This window comes from Doryrhamphus excisus, chromosome 3, assembly GCF_030265055.1.
Source record: "Doryrhamphus excisus isolate RoL2022-K1 chromosome 3, RoL_Dexc_1.0, whole genome shotgun sequence".
In the NCBI taxonomy this organism is placed as follows: Eukaryota; Metazoa; Chordata; class Actinopteri; order Syngnathiformes; family Syngnathidae; genus Doryrhamphus; species Doryrhamphus excisus.
In genome coordinates, this window is record NC_080468.1 from 23,363,209 (window position 1) to 23,380,165 (window position 16,957).

The 16,957-nt window shown below is 43.6% G+C and overlaps 2 protein-coding genes across 2 annotated transcripts in view; one reads left to right on the forward strand and one right to left on the reverse strand.

The window, feature by feature from the left end:
* focad (focadhesin) overlaps positions 1 to 3,225 on the forward strand; it is a 42,812-nt gene extending 39,587 nt beyond the window's left edge. The window contains exon 49 of the mRNA XM_058067850.1: positions 484 to 3,225. The gene's annotated coding sequence lies outside the window, so the exon portion shown is untranslated. The remainder of the gene's footprint in view (positions 1 to 483) is intronic.
* Positions 1,080 to 11,609, reverse strand: polr2a (RNA polymerase II subunit A). The gene is made up of 29 exons (XM_058067848.1): positions 11,281 to 11,609; positions 10,538 to 10,670; positions 10,326 to 10,462; positions 10,080 to 10,253; positions 9,681 to 9,962; positions 9,440 to 9,601; positions 9,140 to 9,360; positions 8,931 to 9,063; positions 8,726 to 8,850; positions 8,443 to 8,653; positions 8,146 to 8,355; positions 7,914 to 8,082; positions 7,752 to 7,846; positions 7,471 to 7,674; positions 7,172 to 7,394; positions 6,916 to 7,099; positions 6,665 to 6,836; positions 6,479 to 6,584; positions 6,193 to 6,398; positions 5,773 to 6,036; positions 5,486 to 5,693; positions 5,313 to 5,413; positions 5,130 to 5,234; positions 4,871 to 5,053; positions 4,594 to 4,797; positions 4,326 to 4,512; positions 4,129 to 4,242; positions 3,900 to 4,049; positions 1,080 to 3,823 (listed from the first exon to the last, which is right to left on the reverse strand). The coding sequence occupies exons 1-29, from the start codon at positions 11,365 to 11,367 to the stop codon at positions 2,652 to 2,654; spliced, it is 5,922 nt and encodes a 1,973-aa protein (XP_057923831.1). The 5' UTR covers positions 11,368 to 11,609; the 3' UTR covers positions 1,080 to 2,651.
* Between the last annotated feature and the right edge of the window lie 5,348 nt (positions 11,610 to 16,957).

Here is a 16,957-nt window from a genome sequence, read left to right on the forward strand (position 1 = left end):
TCAGCTTGTAACTAAACGCTTTGTACGAAGAAGTTTATTATTTCTTTCAGCACTTTATCAAACAAAGTGGCAGTGCAGTGGAGTATAAAACGTATACCGTATGATCCTCGGTGGCCAGTCTTCATATGCTTTGTACGACTAATTATAAAGTTAAAATTGGATTTTAATACTTCCTTATTATGCCTGCGCCGTTTTGGCCGCCATGATGGTGAGCAGAATCCAGAAACATGATACGGTTTCTGGATTCAACAAATTAAAACATTTAATTAAAAAATTTTACTTGTTAAGCGTCGGTAACACTGTAAGGAGGGAAAAAAACTTTCTTTTATAATGCTTCTCGGGTTTTAATTGGGGGTACACTTACCCCACTTTGGGAACCACTGTTGTACACTATTGTCCGTCTAACCCCGCCCCCTTTCTTGCTCCTCTTAATGGTTGAACTTTGACCTCACTGCTACTACATTCTGTTCCATTTATTTACAGGAATTCTTGCTAAAATGTTTCCGGTGTGGACAGATCCAAACAACCGAGTGACAGGTATAACAAGTTTTTGTGCAATTTTACTCGTAATTGTGACAAATATAGATTTTTTTTAACATAATACGTTCTTCTAAACCACTATTGGTAACAACATATGCTAGCTGCTGGTGTTGTTATAAAGTATGTTTTGTTTTTTTTAATGTAATCTCAAGCTAGTTGTAGTGTCCCTTTACTAGCTACCAGTCAAGTAGCTATGTGGCACAGTGCTTTCGTTAGCCACCATAAATGGGCGTAGCTTGAATACATCCGGGGTTTTTATACTGTTTCTTCTCCTTTGAACGAATTGGAACGTTCGAGAATTATGACGTTTGCTTCCTGGAAACGTTTTCCAGTCATATAAAATAAATAGTTTTAACATCTACTAGGAAGTTATTTGCAGTAGTTGTTATGGCTACATTACTGATAACAAAAACATTTTAATTGGTCTAAAACGTGCCTGTTTTCTTCGTAAGCAACAGTGCCCCCTTGCGTCGCACGCAGCAGGTTAAAAGCCAATGATAATGCCGTAGAATGCATACAATTTGAGATTTCCTTTATTCATATTCACAAACAATAGTCGTTTAACCATCTTTGTATAAAAAAACCTAAACGGTCCAAATGAATTTAACAGAAAAGGCACACATATTTGGAAATAACCAAAGGACCATCGATTTCTTACCAAAGTTAAGACAGAAAATTAAATTACCTCTGTTAAGAGAACATTTTTGGCCCTTGAAGTAAACATCTTCAAATTATGCAACACACTATTATTGAACAGTATGTTATGTGGCATAATACTAACATGAGTGTACTGAACTTACTGAGTGGCGTGCAGTCAGTACCAGCAAGGCCTTCCCTGCTGGCCAAACACTATCAAAAACACTGACCTACATTTACGACTTCATTCTAGTATTTATTGCATGAAATTATATTACGTTATTATTTTACAGCCCATTATCTTATTTTGTATCATGTGTCTTAGTTGTACATGTTAATTTTGGCTGATCAGAATACCAATGTCTTTCCATACTCTGGTTGATGTCAGAAAACCTATTGATTACCACACAAGTTGTCAGAGCGCTTAAATGCATCATCACAACCACAGTGACACTTAATTGATCCTGTTTTGACCTGAAGAAAGAAGAAGACAGGCTTGGAGTTGCTCATCGGTGTGTGTTTTATATAAGCCCAGGAAGGGATGTGTTCATTAGACTAGGGGTGATAACTGAGTGTTGAAAGTGATGTATGTCATTTGTTTTTGTCATGTTATTTAAATATTGGGTCTGACCTGCTTCAGATTATGTAGTCTATAGTTTTGAAGTTTGTATATGTTTAGAAACAAGTATTGGAAGTATTGTTGCTGTAGTAATGGTATTCATCTGCAATGCCATGCATTGTTAGTGTTTTTGTATATTATTGGTTTCTACATTTGTGACGTGATGGTGGTTACTAATAGGTTCATTGGTCAAGCACCAATAACACATCAGTCAAAAAGTCAGAGTCAAAAAACACTTGTTGTGAAATCCCCGCCCCCAGTCAAAAACAAAAACAAATATACACAGAAGATTGTGAAATTATTTCTATACAGCGGCCACTTTAACTTTCCTTAAATCAGTCTTTCCTCACCTTGAAACCCTGTCTTGCCAATAACACTCATTCAAACAAGTCCTGATGTTCTGGATGGACCAGGCATCACACCAGGATTCCATGTAAATGAAATCAACACAACAGCTTAGCAAGTGCAACCCGCAAACCCCCCCCCACATCGCAATTTCTTTTGGAAGCAAACATGGACGCTGCTTACTAATATTTCCTCTTTTCTGACTCCAAGGCAGAACGAGGAGAAGCAGGTTTGAGGGGGGAAGGGATTAACTGTGGATGAAGTAGGATAAGGAAAAGGAAAAATTCGTGGCAAATATTAAAATGAGCAATTTAAATTAAACTAACAGCTGTTTCTTTTAATGTCCTCTGCAAGTTGCTAACCAGATGAGAGGAAGCCAAACCTGCAACCTTGTACACTGTACAAGTCAAATTTTGGGAGACAAAGCAAAAAGCAAAGTAAGGATCGATGGCCAAAATATGGAGGGTCAGAGGCGTGGTCCGCCCTTAGTGGCCTCTTCTGTTGTAGCGCCTCAATTGTTCTCCTCGTCGCTGTCGTCGGGGCTGATAGCTGGGCTGTACGTGGGCGACGTGGGGCTGTATCCGGGTGAGGTTGGGCTGTAAGTGGAGCCTTTCGGGCTTGTTGGCGAGTAGGTAGGCGATGTGGGCGAGTACTTGGGTGAAGTTGAGGAATATGTTGGGGAAGTGGGGGAATATTTCGGGCTGGTGGGCGTGTAAGTTGGAGAGGTGGGGGAGTAGGTGGGGGAGGTGGGGCTGTATTTGGGTGTAGTCGGGGAGTAAGTGGGTGACGTAGGGGAGTATTTCGGTGACGTTGGGGAGTATTTGGGTGACGTTGGGGAATACTTGGGCGATGTGGGAGAATACTTGGGTGAGGTGGGAGTGTATTCTGGCGAGCTGGGGCTGTATGAGGGTGAGGTTGGGGTGTATTTGGGTGAAGTGGGCGAATAGGATGGGGAGCTGGGGCTGTATGACGGTGAGCTGGGTGTGTAGGTGGGCGACTGGTGGGTGTAGCGTGGACTGGAGGGCGAGTAAGATGGCGAAGTTGGGGAGAAGGAAGGCGAAGTGGGGGAATAGTTGGGGCTGGTCGGTGTGTAGTTGGGGGAGGTTGGCGAGTAGGAGGGCGACGTGGGAGAGTAAGAGGGCGATGTGGGAGAGTAGCTGGGTGAGGTGGGCGTATAGTTGGGCGATGTGGGGCTGTAGCTGGGGCTTGTTGGAGAGTAGGAGGGAGAGGTGGGCGAGTAAGATGGAGAGGTGGGTGAGTATGACGGGGATGTTGGGGAGTAAGAGGGAGAGGTTGGAGAGTACGAAGGAGACGTCGGGGAGTAGCTCGGCGACGTCGGACTGTAACTGGGTGAAGTGGGGCTGTAGCTTGGCGATGTCGGAGAGTAGGAGGGAGATGTTGGGGAGTATGACGGGGAGGTTGGGGAGTAGGAGGGTGATGTTGGAGAGTAAGATGGAGATGTAGGAGAGTAAGAGGGCGATGTGGGGGAATAACTGGGAGAGGTGGGAGAATATGAGGGAGATGTTGGGCTGTAGTTGGGGCTTGTGGGGGAGTAAGAGGGAGAAGTTGGCGAGTAGGAAGGTGACGTTGGGGAATAGCCAGGGCTCTGAGGGGTGTAGCCGCCTGGGGAGCGAGGCTCGTAGGCAGGGGAAGTTGGTGAGTAGTTGGGTGACATGGCGCCACCTGAGGAGGAAAAAAAATATTTGATGACATCACCTAATTTAAATGTTCTTAAAAAAAAAACCAAAGTGCCACCAACCTGGTGATGGGATGTAGGGGCTGGCAGGTCCAGGAGATCCTGGGGAGCCAGGAGTGGGGGACCAAGCCGGGGAATACCCAGGAGAGAAGCCACTTGCATCAGAGGCTGCACTTGGTGAGAAGCCTGCCGCCCCGGGGGTCATGCCACTCCCTGAGGGAGGAGAAACACAGGTCAGAGGTCAGAAAATAAAAAGGCATACACGGCGATGACGGCAATGACGACAACTCACCAACACTGGGAGACCAGGCACCGTGGGCTGGTGTCGCTCCGGTGTTCCACGGGGTCATAGCGGGGGATCTTCCACTCAAGGGACTTGGTGCGGTGCCAAAGAACATTCCGGTGGCTGGAAACAGAACAGACAAAGGAGGACTATGACATCATGTAAAAAGTAAAAGGCTACCACTGGGCTAAAAGTTTGCCACTTACGTCCAGCCACGCTGATGCCAGGAATGTTTGTGGGGATCTCCATGCCATATTTGCATTTCTCAGCATCCAACAGAAGGTCAAAGCAGCCCGTTCCAGCAGGAGCAAGCTGGCCAAGCATGATGTTCTCAGACACTCCCTTCATTGGATCACTTTCACCGTGAGATGAAGCCTCCATCAACACATCCACCTGAACAGGAAACGACAAACGTGTAGGCGGTACAGTTCAACCGTCTTTAAAGAACGTCAGAAAAAGAAGCAACATTCTCACCGTCTCCTCAAAGGAACACTTCATAAGCGGGCCCGTATCTTGACGGTTGATTCCGTGACGCGTGATGGCCATCAGGTGACCACGGCATGTCATGGTGTCACAAAGAAGCGCCAAGTGACGATAGTTGACATAGGAGCCGTCAAATGAGATGACGTGGTACAATTCCCTCTCCAGAGCCTTTCGCACAGCCTCAATTCCCAGCACCTGCAGGGACGTGAAGAACCAAATCAGATTTTTTGTGCTGAAAAAAAACTCAATGTTGTAGTTACTTTCTTACCGTAAAGATCTCCACAATGTCGTTAGAGGTGGTCCTGACGGGATCGACGTCCTTCTCACTGAGAACCCTCATGAGGCTCACGCCGTCCGTCTCAAGGATCCATTCCTGCAGGGCCTTGAACTCTCCATCCTCGGTGATTATGATCTTCTTCTTGTTGTCCGTCTGGGGCAAGTGCATGTATACCTGGACAAGCAAAGTTTGACCTCAGGTAAGATCATACTTTTAAGATAAAAGTAATATATCGGATATCGGTGATTACCTTGCTGATTTGTTCGATGCCTTGAAGCGTCATGTCTGTCAGCATGTTGGACTCTATGCACCTCAGAAAAACGTCATCGTCCATTTCGTCCACCACCTCCTCGTCCTAGGCAACAAAGTTATTACAGTTTTTGCTGTTTCACTTGTTTTTTCGTGACATTACTGTTGAGATATGATTGCTCACGTCTTGGAACTTGTTCTCGTCGCTGTTCATGATTCGGATTCTCAAAACCAGCTTTTCAGCGTTGTCATCGTTGAAGATACAGTTGAGGTCATCACCAAAACCTTTTGAGTTTCCGCAATTAATGTGGATGAGAAAGTGTCGCTCAACAACGTCACAACTGAATACACACACACCTGCATTTATCTTTTCTGCGATCTGCTCCATGGTCAACTTGCGATCCGTCATGTGCTTGCGGTCAAGCTCAATGCGCAGCAGCCACGGGGAAATGCGAGTCACGTCAAAGTCTGGCATCTCATAGTAGACATTCACCCACTCCTGGTCCTCGGCCACCACAGTGTTTTGGGGGTTGGGGTCGTAGTAGATGGCGGTGTTGGCGGTCACCTGGAATACAGGATTTCTTGATTGAGTCAGGGGGGACACACACTTAGGAGTGATGAAATAATCAAAGAGCTCCTGTCACCTTTCTTAGCGTGGTGTGCTCCAGTCGACAGAGAATGTCTTTGGCTCTTTCTGCATCCCGGGCGGCCTGGCCCAGCAGGAACACGGTCAGCGAGGGTGTTTTGGGCTTCTTGGAAATGTTGATCAACTCCTTCAGACGTGGTACACCAAGGGTCACGTTCTTGGCCGACACACCGGCGTAATGGAAGGTGTTCAAGGTCATCTGTGTGGCTGGTTCTCCAAGAGACTGAGCAGCCAAAGCACCGACCATTTCTCCTGGGTGAGCCTGGTGAAAAACAATGGAGAATTTCAGACTTTTCATTCAAAATGTGAACTTTTTTTCATTTTTTAAGAATCATAAGGAACCGGAATTGAAACGAGGAATCTGAAAAAACACCCAAACCTAGTGGTAAACCTTGAAACTATGTCTTACTGAACTTACAATAGATTGGTTGAACTTGGTCTCAATCTCTCCCAGCAGCCAGTCAAACGCCTCGGTGGTAAGACGGAACTCTTCTGTCATACGTTTGGAGCAGAGTGTGGAGCGCAGGTGGATGTTGAAGAGCAGCGTGGCGTTCTCCTGGGCCTGTCTGCTAAGTGGGTCATCACCGTTCACAATCACCAGCTTCTTACTCAGCTCACGAACACCTGAAACAGACATCATCATATGTTGAGGTATTTATATTTTATTTATAGTCCTTATTGACTAATGTGTAAAGTCAACTAACCGTCAACAACCCGAACTGGATTGAGGTCAGTTGGAGTGCGTGTGTTGATACGGAAGATCTTCTGAGCATTCCAGATCATTCTTGCCAAATTACACGGCAGCACCACCTTTAGGGGAGAAGTAGTGTTGCAATGCGTGAGTAGCAGAAGCCAAACATGCTCATGGGGTAGAAAGGACACACACATACCTTACTGTCACCAGTAGGGAAAATGGTTCGGAGGCTCTCTCGGTCCTCCTTCATCTTCTCAAACTCTCTCTCCAGTGTTCCCTGTACGAGGGCGTTGGTCATCACGTCTTTCACCACATCCTCCTGAAGCGTTCGTCTCAGCGCTCGCTCGTTAGTGCAATCAAACTTGAACCTATGGGAAGTAGACATTGAATTACATTAAATTTAATTGTCTGTTTCTGAAAATTGTGTAAGAATGGTTTATAGCTGACTTTTTTTCAAAAGCTTTGTTTGATGGTTTTAGCGTTGCCATGTTTTGGAACTCCACATTCTCTCCCGCCAGGCCATCTTCGCCGTAACGTAGCTGCACCACTTGGTTGATAGAGTTGCGCACTGTGCCATCATACTTGACCATCACGGACTCCATGGACTTGATCAGACGCCGCTGAATGTACCCTGTGACAGATATCTCCTGTTTTAAGTTTGTGGACTCATTTACATACGTCCTCTATATTTAACTTTAGTTACCTGTCTCAGCCGTCTTGACAGCTGTGTCGATAAGACCCTCTCTGCCTCCCATGGCGTGGAAGAAGAACTCCGTTGGAGTCAGGCCAGCCAGGTAGGAATTCTCCACAAAGCCTCTGCTCTCTGGGCCGTAATCATCCTTGATGAAGTGAGGCAATGTGCGGTGTTTGAAGCCAAAGGGGATTCGTTTACCCTCCACGTTCTGCTGCCCCACCACAGCAATAACCTACGGCAAGGAGGTCACACTTAAGTTTTCAGGACACAAATATGAAAATATTTACATCTCAAGACCGGAACTCTACCTGCGAGATGTTAATCTTTGAGCCCTTGGATCCGGCCACCACCATGGACTTGAAGTTGTTGTACTCTGACAGAGACTTCTGAGCGGAGGAGCCGGTTTTGTCACGAGCGTCATTGAGGATACGATTCACTTGGTTCTCAAAGGTCTGCCTCAATGTGTTACCAGGCGTTGGTTCTAGCTCGTTGTTGTGGGCCTTCTCAATGACCTGGTGGAAATATTGCAAGTTAAGACTGAACCTCAACATTCAATCCAAGGTTGTAAATATTGTAGAATGTGTCATACTTCTATCACATCCTGTTTGGCTTTCTTGATTGTATTCTGGATGTCAAGGTAAGTCTTGGCATCAGCAATGGAGTCACCAATACCGATGGAATGACCTGGAAAAAAACATTCACAGCTTTAAACTGTCATCCAATGGTCAGTCCAGTCAGTTTTCAGCCTTACCTTCAATGAGCAGCCAGTTGTTCACCACAGTTTGGATGTTGGAGTAGAACAGTCTAGTGATGTCATGTCCCATCTCCAAGTAGCAAATGTGGACAAGGGAGCCAGCTGACGTTCCCAGAGACTTCTTACACAGGATCCCCATAATCAACTCGCCATTTTCCACTATAACCTACAAGGCAAACATTCAAATGTAAGGTCACTTGACTTGTAAGCAGTTTGTCTTTGTTGATACCTTGGTGTCTCCGGGTGAAATGTGTTTGTAAGGACCACTGTCTTCATCATCAGGGTGTGTGCTGTGCGTGCGGATGACATTGATGTGTCCGGGAATGATCAAGCTGAAGATCTGTTTGCCGGTCCACAGTGGGCGGGGCTTGAGGATGGCCGGCTGGGGCATCTTTCCATCCCAGGTGGAGAGGAACATGAGGAGGTTCATGACATCACCCTGCAGTAAGGAAGAGTCTCAGTATTTGTAAACTTTATAACCTTAAAAAAAGTGACAGTCTTTGCTGGGTGTCCACAAACATCTCACCCTCTCCAAAAAGACGTCCCTCTTGGTGAATTTGCGTACAGCTGTGAGAGTGTCCTGCACAATTCCCATGACGGGCCTGTTGGACTGAGGCGTGACAATCATACGTGGCACCATAGCCAGCTCTTGAATCTCTGCCCTCGTCTCGAGGGACTGCGGCAGGTGGAGGTTCATCTCGTCTCCGTCAAAGTCGGCGTTGTAAGGGGTGGTGACACTAGCGGGAGACAATAGGCTGTTTATTGCACCCTATCACAAACTAAATACAACGAAAAAATGTATTTCATACCTGAGGTTGAGCCGAAATGTGGACCAGGGCAAAATTCGAACCCTGTGCCCCATCATGGACATTTTATGTAGAGTGGGCTGTCTGTTAAAGATGACGGTGTCTCCGTCACACATGTGTCTTTCCACCTACAAGAGGACAACACACGCTGTTAGTCACAATATTTTTTATGCAATAGTTATAATCTTTAGGACTGTTTCAATGGCACCTTATAGCCAATCTGCAAATGAAGGTCACTTGGCTGAGGGTGAAAACGAAGGTCAATTCTGTCACCATTGTCACGAATGATGTATTTGGCCCCAGGATACTGGCTGTTGCCTCGTCGTACTAGCTCCTGCAATCTTAACACACAACAGGCAAAGTGGACTTACATTTGAACTGCTGTGTGGTTTTCATTCGCTGGATTCTGTGTCATACCTGTCAATGTTGAAGGGCGTGACAATCTCAGGGAAGGTCATATTGGCAGCGATGGATCGCGGGACGCCCACTTGGTCAATTTGGAGATTTGGGTCCGGGGTGATTACAGTTCTCGCTGAGAAGTCAACACGCTTGCCCATCAGGTTACCACGGACTCTGCCTTCCTTCCCCTTTAGACGCTGTTTAATAGACTTGAGAGGGCGGCCAGACTTTTGCGTCGCCTGAGAGAAAGAATAATAAAATATGAAAACAGCGATCATACAGTCAATGAATTGTTGACAAAACAATGTCTACACGTACCCTTGGCAAGCCTGGCAGTTCATTGTCCACCATTGTGGCCACGTGGAACTGAAGCAACTTGACGTCTTCTGCGATGACATGAGCTGCTGCACCGCTTTGCTCGTTTCTCCTCAGCTGGTTGTTGATTTTGACAATATCAGCCAGCTTGTGGGTCAGGTCATCCTAGAAAAGCCAAGATTAGCATGTAGTACAACTCCTTTCTGTGTGATTTGCAAACATCTATCAACTTGAGCCCTCTTACCTGGTTGCGAGCAGAGCCCTGCATGACTACAGCAGGCCTGACAGCCAGCGGGGGCACTGGAAGCACAGTGACGATCATCCATTCTGGTCGTGCAAATTTGGGATCCATGCCCAAGATGACGTCTTCCTCATCGGAGATGCGTTTGAAGATCTCGTGCACGCGCTCTGGGCTCAATAGGATTTTCTTCTCCTGGGAATCTTCATTGACGTGTTTCCACTCTGCGTAGAGCTCCAGACCAGAGCGTCTGATGCGTGGCTGGTAGCGTCCACAACCTCCGTGGCCCTGCACAAATCACCAGGCGGAAATGAAAAGGAATAATTGGTCTTGTCCAATTAACCACAAAAAACGAGGGATTACTGTACTTGTTAGTTTAACTGTTAAATATTTCCAACTAAATACCTTCTCCTTTGTGAGGTCTTCCTCTGTCTCCTGCTGCTCCATCCCAAACTTGTTGTCCATCTCCTCTCCTCCTTCACAGATATTTTTACCTTTGCACAGCTCATACACGTGTGTCAAGCGCTTCCTCGGTTGTCCTTTGGATTTGCCGAGGATGTCTTTGATCTTTGGGTTGTTCTACAGACAGAAATACATTTATTTTAAAACAAACAAAAGATTTCCGTATGCAAAAATTCAATATGCACTTACCGCATCTACTAGTAGCTTGGAACAAAAGAAGCAGACACAGCGCAGAACCTTCATTATCTTGGAAATGAAGCCGACGTGGAAAACTGGCTTTGCCAGTTCTATATGCCCAAAGTGTCCCGGGCATTCAGTCATGTTGCCTGAAAAAAAAAAGATATAAAAATCAGTGTCAAGACCAATTGACATAGCAAATGTGCAATGTTGCAATATTGTACCTGCACATGTCTGACATCTCCCACTTCGTTCTATAACTCCTTGTCTTGGGTCCATAAGGCCACCAAGTTTAGGGCGGCCACCTTCTGTGGTTTCAGGGTATTTGATTCCCCCTTCCGTGACTGACATTCGTTTCTAAAGCAGACAATGTTGTGCATCAGTGTCAAAGCAAGTATCACTGTTAATGAAATTCATTTTCCTATATGAAAGCTTGCATGGTGATTAAAAAAAAAATCAAGCATCCACCTCAAATACATCTGAATTGTGCCGTTATTCAGGTTCCAAATAGGGAGGCTTGTTTAGTGTAACTATTCAACTCGAAAGTAAGAAAAAATACATAATTGACTTTTCAAAAGTATTTTTATTTTTTATTATTGGGTGATATTCCCATCAATACAGTGCGACCAGTGTTAGAACCAAATGAGCTGTAAACATAAAACTGTGTTTTACAAGAAAAAAAACTGACTGTTCATTGTCGCTGTAACGACTTCTAAAGTGTTAAAGAAAAATAAATTCGGTTTCGTTTAACTCAAAGCGATGTGCTCAAAGTTTGCAAACTTCCTCGAACACGCTTGTTAGCCTGAACAGCTAGCTAGGTTAGGCTAACAGCTAGCATCTTTCATTGTAAACAGAAATGTCTTTGCCACGATGTCAAACTACAACATCCGTTTCTAAAACATGAATGTGTGTATGGTTTGTAAATGTATGAATACAATTTTCCCCTTTCCCCCAACAGAAGACCTACAAGCTCATCGGGGCTGATGATGCCGAACTGAACTCTCTTGATCGTGCGCAAGGAGCATGCGCTGTCGCCGGAGGGCGGCCCGTGCATCCTGTCTATTCAAAAGACGCGTCCTTCCTCGGCACGTCGCTTTGTGAGCAGGAACAGCCTGTAAGTATTCACCACGGTCCCGAGCAGGCCACCAATGGCGGGATCCGAGGGACCTCTGTTGTCAGTCGCCTTCAAGACCAAATTTAACTTGTTTTGATCCGAGCGAATTGACGAGTAACCGTCCCTTCCCCTTTTCCGATCTACTACGTCGGACGCTCTCAGCGCTTGTGAGCTGTGACGAGCCCAACGCGCCCTTATATATACTGAGCAACTGCTACGGGGGCGACTAGTCCAGAAGGCAGGGTCCACGTCTTTGTTACGTAGTTAGTAGGTGGGACATGGCGGGTCGTAACATAACGCTCATTGGCTGTATTGTTGTGCCTTATGAATAAATAATATGGTTTTACGTAAGCCAATGAAAGATTGTGTTTCTTTTCCCAGCAAATCACAAAGGAAGGCGGGTGTTAAGTTTACAAAATCTCATTCCTATTGGTCAAATGACACCAGCTTAGCCTGTCGTTCAAGTAGTATTGAATCGTAATGAGGAAATGTTAAATCAACCTCTCCCGATTGGTGTGTTTTATCATTAATATTGAGTAGAACTGAAAAGTTCACCAATGACGGTCAAGATGCAGACCTTATTATAACAATTTAGACAAACCCCGCCTCTTTCCCGATGTTTGCCGATAGCAGCCGATGTGAATTTCTCCCTCAGAGCAAAAATTAAAAAAACTCTGTTCTCGGGTTCGTCTCGCTCTGGGTGAGCCTGGGCTCTAAAGAAAAGAGGATCAGTGTTGAGGCCTGCTTACTGGTGTGATTAAACACACATTTATTATCCAATCTGTAAGATTTTTTAACCGCAAAACACCGTCAAGTGGATTGTTTATTGTACTCGTTTTCATCATCTTAGCGATTGGGATTTTTATCGACAGCTACTGTGTTTTGGAGACTTGGTGGAAAGCCTCGGACTTGCCTGAATGCGAATGCGTGAGGCTGCATTGGGTAGCCGGGCATGTCGAGTAGGAAAATCCGGGAAAGCCTTTTGTTGTTGTCTGGTGTTGCCACTGTGTTCATTTTGACCCCAGGTTTGTGTCGATGTAAATGTTGTGTTTGTTTCATTTACGATCGACTTACTATGTAATCACGATATGTTAAAGCTGCATTTCAGCATGAATAACTTGGCGGTAGGCCGCGGTTTGAAACATGTTGTTCTGTCTTGCCGGAAACGAGACAAAATTTAGCTAGCCGGTGTAATCGACTACTATTACGTGTTTTAAAATGTTGGTGTTTTAACCGATATCTTATTTTAATTCCCGAGTTAGGTTGGCACAGAATACGTATTTGCCATAAATGTTGATTAATCTCTTATGTGTATTAATGTTTTATTAGCTCCATTCCTCTATGCTCAAAGGTTTTTACGTTGATCATTTTGCCTTCCTCACATTATCAGAACTACGATTAGCTTCCTGTTATTTACCAACGTATAGTTGCACAAAACATTCCGCCATCGGCTCGATTCATATTATATTGGTCGTTTCTTAAGACTGTTAACTCGTCATAGATGTTAATTTAGTATTTAATCGGTGTTTTACAATACACGTACTGATCGCTAGCGTCGTCTTTGCTTGCTTAGCTGGACACCGTCAGCATGCAACATGGCGGCGGTAGCTGGTGCGCCTCTTGCTTGTTAACAAGGAAAATGGAGCCTGGAATAATGTTGGTAATAGCCTTGGCCCAAGGCTGTACACTTAAACAAATGTTAACCCGGTTTCGTTTAATTGTTTATCCAATGCCAAACTCGTGGTGGTATGGTGTTTTCAGTCTGTAAGTGGAAGAGTCGAAATGTATCATTGTCGTAGACAGAAGCCATTTTACTAGCTAACTATTGTTATTGCATATTTGCTGTGTCAAGATGGACCAGTTATCAGTTTAAGGCCGCTTGTAACCGTGCTTATGTTAACAGTTTATTTTAATTCCGATTGTGTGCAAGCTCAGGACGAGTCCTATCAAAATTATTATGCCAATGTGGCAGTGATATTGGTGACAAAGAAAAGTCATTTGTTGGTTACTGCATGCAATTGTATTTGTATAATACTTTATATGTTATACACCCCATGTATAGATGTACTATTTCGTCATGGCTGGCATAAACCACTTAACATTAAGGTTGCATAACAGTGTTAAAACCATGTGATTCCACTGTAAAAATGGTTAATGGATTTCTACTTAAATAAAAGACACTTGAACCATTGGCACTGCCAGTTTTTTTTTTAACAGGGTGTCCAAAGTGTGGTCCAGGGACTATTTAGAACCCACACTCGCTTTTTATTGACCTGCAATATAATTTCCATACAAAATTAAACATGGCCCACATTTGAACATGGCACAGTAAACAGACAAATTGATGAGTTTGTTAAACATGAATATATTTTGTCACAATAATTCCTTTCTCACAAGGTTGGTAAGTTTTCAAGTATGTCCTCAGTCACCTATCAAAAAGGTGATTTAGTTACTGGAATGATAAGAGTAAGTCACAAAATGTCACAAATGTTTTTATTTAGCTGTATTTTAGGTTAGATATTACCCTAAATATGACAAACCTAAGCATTGCATTGGTTTTAGCATGTTTCATGAATGGAAAAGTTGAACAATATCACAGCAGTCCCCTTAAATTTTTTTCTATAAGTGACCCTCAGTGGGAAAAGTTGGGGCACCCCTCTTGTACAGATTAGAAAGTATGTTACATTTTTAAATGTTTCACTTTCTGAATTATCTTGTACTTCTTTGCTGGAAACCGATCAAACATCTGTGGTATCCTTAAAACTAAACTTGAATGAAAATCTAAAACATTGTTTTAAGTACAGCTTTGATACAAGGGACTCATTGTTGGACAAGTGGCTCCCCCGTGTGGGTCAACTGGGGACAACAGCAGCGGTAGGTCTTGCGCAACACTGATACTTTGAAGCCGGAAATGGGCGGATCTAGAGTCTACTATGGCTGGCGTTCTCTGCTGAACCGAACGAGCAAATGCATTTATGGCCAAAACCCAGAGTATAAAATACGCCATAAATGCGATGGCTTGGTACCAAGGACACATCCAACTGCGTGTGCGAGACATATTCACCATGTTGAAAACACAGTTTATATAGCGTAACGCGTCCTTTTATATACCGAGAGCGTGCTACGGGGTTCATTAGTCAAAAAGGCAGGGGCCTTACTCTTTGGGAAGAGGGACATGGCTGACTGTAGAATAATGCTCATTGGCCGTGCTCAAACTGGTGAATAAGTAGTTACGTCCTACGTAATCCAATGAAAAAACGTGTTTATTTTCCCAGCAAATGACAAATAAAGACAGGTGGTGAGTTTATCATTCATATTTATCATCCATATTGGTCAAATGACAACTGACTGTACTGTACTTCATGCGTTAAATGAACCTCCCCGGTTGGTGTGTTTTATTATTAATAAGGAATATGACTCAATAGTTGACCAATGACGGTCAAGATGTCGACCTTATTATAATAATTTTAACAAACTCCACCTTATTTCTTCCGATGTTTGTCGATAATAGCCGACGATAGCCGATGTAAAGACATCTTTCAGAGCATAGAATTTATACAACTCTGGGCGTGTTCACGCACTGGTTGAGGGTTATGAAAAGAATATAGGGGTTGAGGCCCGACTAGTGTGATAAACACACTATCCAGTCAGTTTCCGCAGTGGATTATTCTCTTTTTCACCAACTATTCGGATTTCCGTCGACAACTCCTTTGTTTCTGGGACTTACCTGGATTTGAATGTCAGGGGTTGCACTGTATAGCCCGGCATGTCGAGTAGGAAAATACGGGGAAAGGCTTTTTTGTTGGTGTCAACTGTTGCCATTTCTGTTCACTTTTAACTCCCGGTTTGTATGGATTGGCTGCTTGTTTTTGTTTCACCCATCGCCTGACTCTGTTTAGTTACCTTATTTATGTTACAGTTTCATTTTAGCATGGATAACTTGACCGTATGCGGTGGTTTAAGACGTGTTGTCATTTGGTGGCGACGAGACAAAATCAAGCTAGCTGTGTAATGAACTAGTGTTCCATGTTTTAAAATGTCAATATTTTAGACCTAGACGCGAAGACATATTTGCCCGTATCGTTAATAAATCGTTTTAATGTTTATTGATGTTTCACACAGACACCTTCCTCTTTATTTGGTCTTCACCAGAGGTCTTCCGTGTTTGGTAGTTAGCTTTCTCCATGTTGATAGTTAGCCTTTCTCTTATCGTCACAGCTGCCAGACTAATCAGTCATTTGCCAACTTATAGTTGCACTAAAGCTCCCTGCTTCGGCTCGGTTCTTACTGTACAGTATTGGTAGTATTTAGAACACTGATGTGTCAAAGAAGTTACTGAATGTTTAATGGACATATCGCGCGTCGTTAGCTTAGCTAGCTTAACCGGACACCGTTTGCCGGCTGCCTGTGAGCCTCTTGCTTCTTCACAATGGAGCCTGGAATAACGTTGGTAATGCTCTCGACCAAAAGCTACGCACTTAAAGCAAGTGTAAACCCAATTTCGTCTAATTGTTCATTTTAATGTATCAAACTCATGGCGGTGGTAATGCTCTCTGCCTGAGAAGATAGTGTTAAGAGTCCATATTTCTTGTCATCGTCGAAGACAGAAGCCATTTTACGAGCCAGCTATTGTTATTGCATGTTTGTTTTGTCAACATAGACCAGTTACAATTTACGGACGCATGTAAACATGCTCCAATAACAGATGATGTCATATTGCTCCCTACATGTATGATCGATGTGACAAAGTCAAGGGGAAATCCTGCCAACATCATCATATGACAATGCAGCTGTTATATCAATGGTAAAGAGAACGTTTGTTGGTTGCTGCATGTATTCGTCTTTGTATAGTATAATATAGGTTGTATTCCCCATGTATAGATATATGTTCCTTGCAGCAATATTAACATTGCATGACTGTTAAAGCCATGTAATTCCGCTATAACAATGGTTCATTGCATTTCTACTTAAATAAAAGACACTTGAACCAATGCAGTTGACTGTTTTTGCAACCGATTAGAACATTACAGGAGAAGACAAAAATCTGTATTTTACAGTATATGGTGTTGTTTTCAGGGCAATTTACCAGGATATGCATGTTCACAAGTTTGGTAAGTTTTCAAGTGTTTTAAAAGTCCTCAAAATAGGATTTAGGTTCTGGAATGATCATATTAACAGGCTATTAAGTCACCTATAAGATTATACTATAGTTAATATCAAAATTTAATTATCTCTTTACATTCTCCCTTATTGCTTGTTTTTTCTAATTTTTTATGAGTTTGACAGTGCAGCAAGCCAATAAGAAACGTTTAATAGGTTAAATATTACCGAATATGCCATGCCTACACATTTTGACACCATTGGGTTGGTTTTAGCATAGTTTAGCATAGTTTAAAGTGAAGTTGAGCATAGAAAATGTATCATTGAGAAAAGTTTGAAAATTGAAAGAGTATTGGGTTTATCAGTTGTGTTTTGCTTATCTTGAGCATAATTACTGTGTCCTTAAAACAGGTTAAAGTTTTACTAAAAA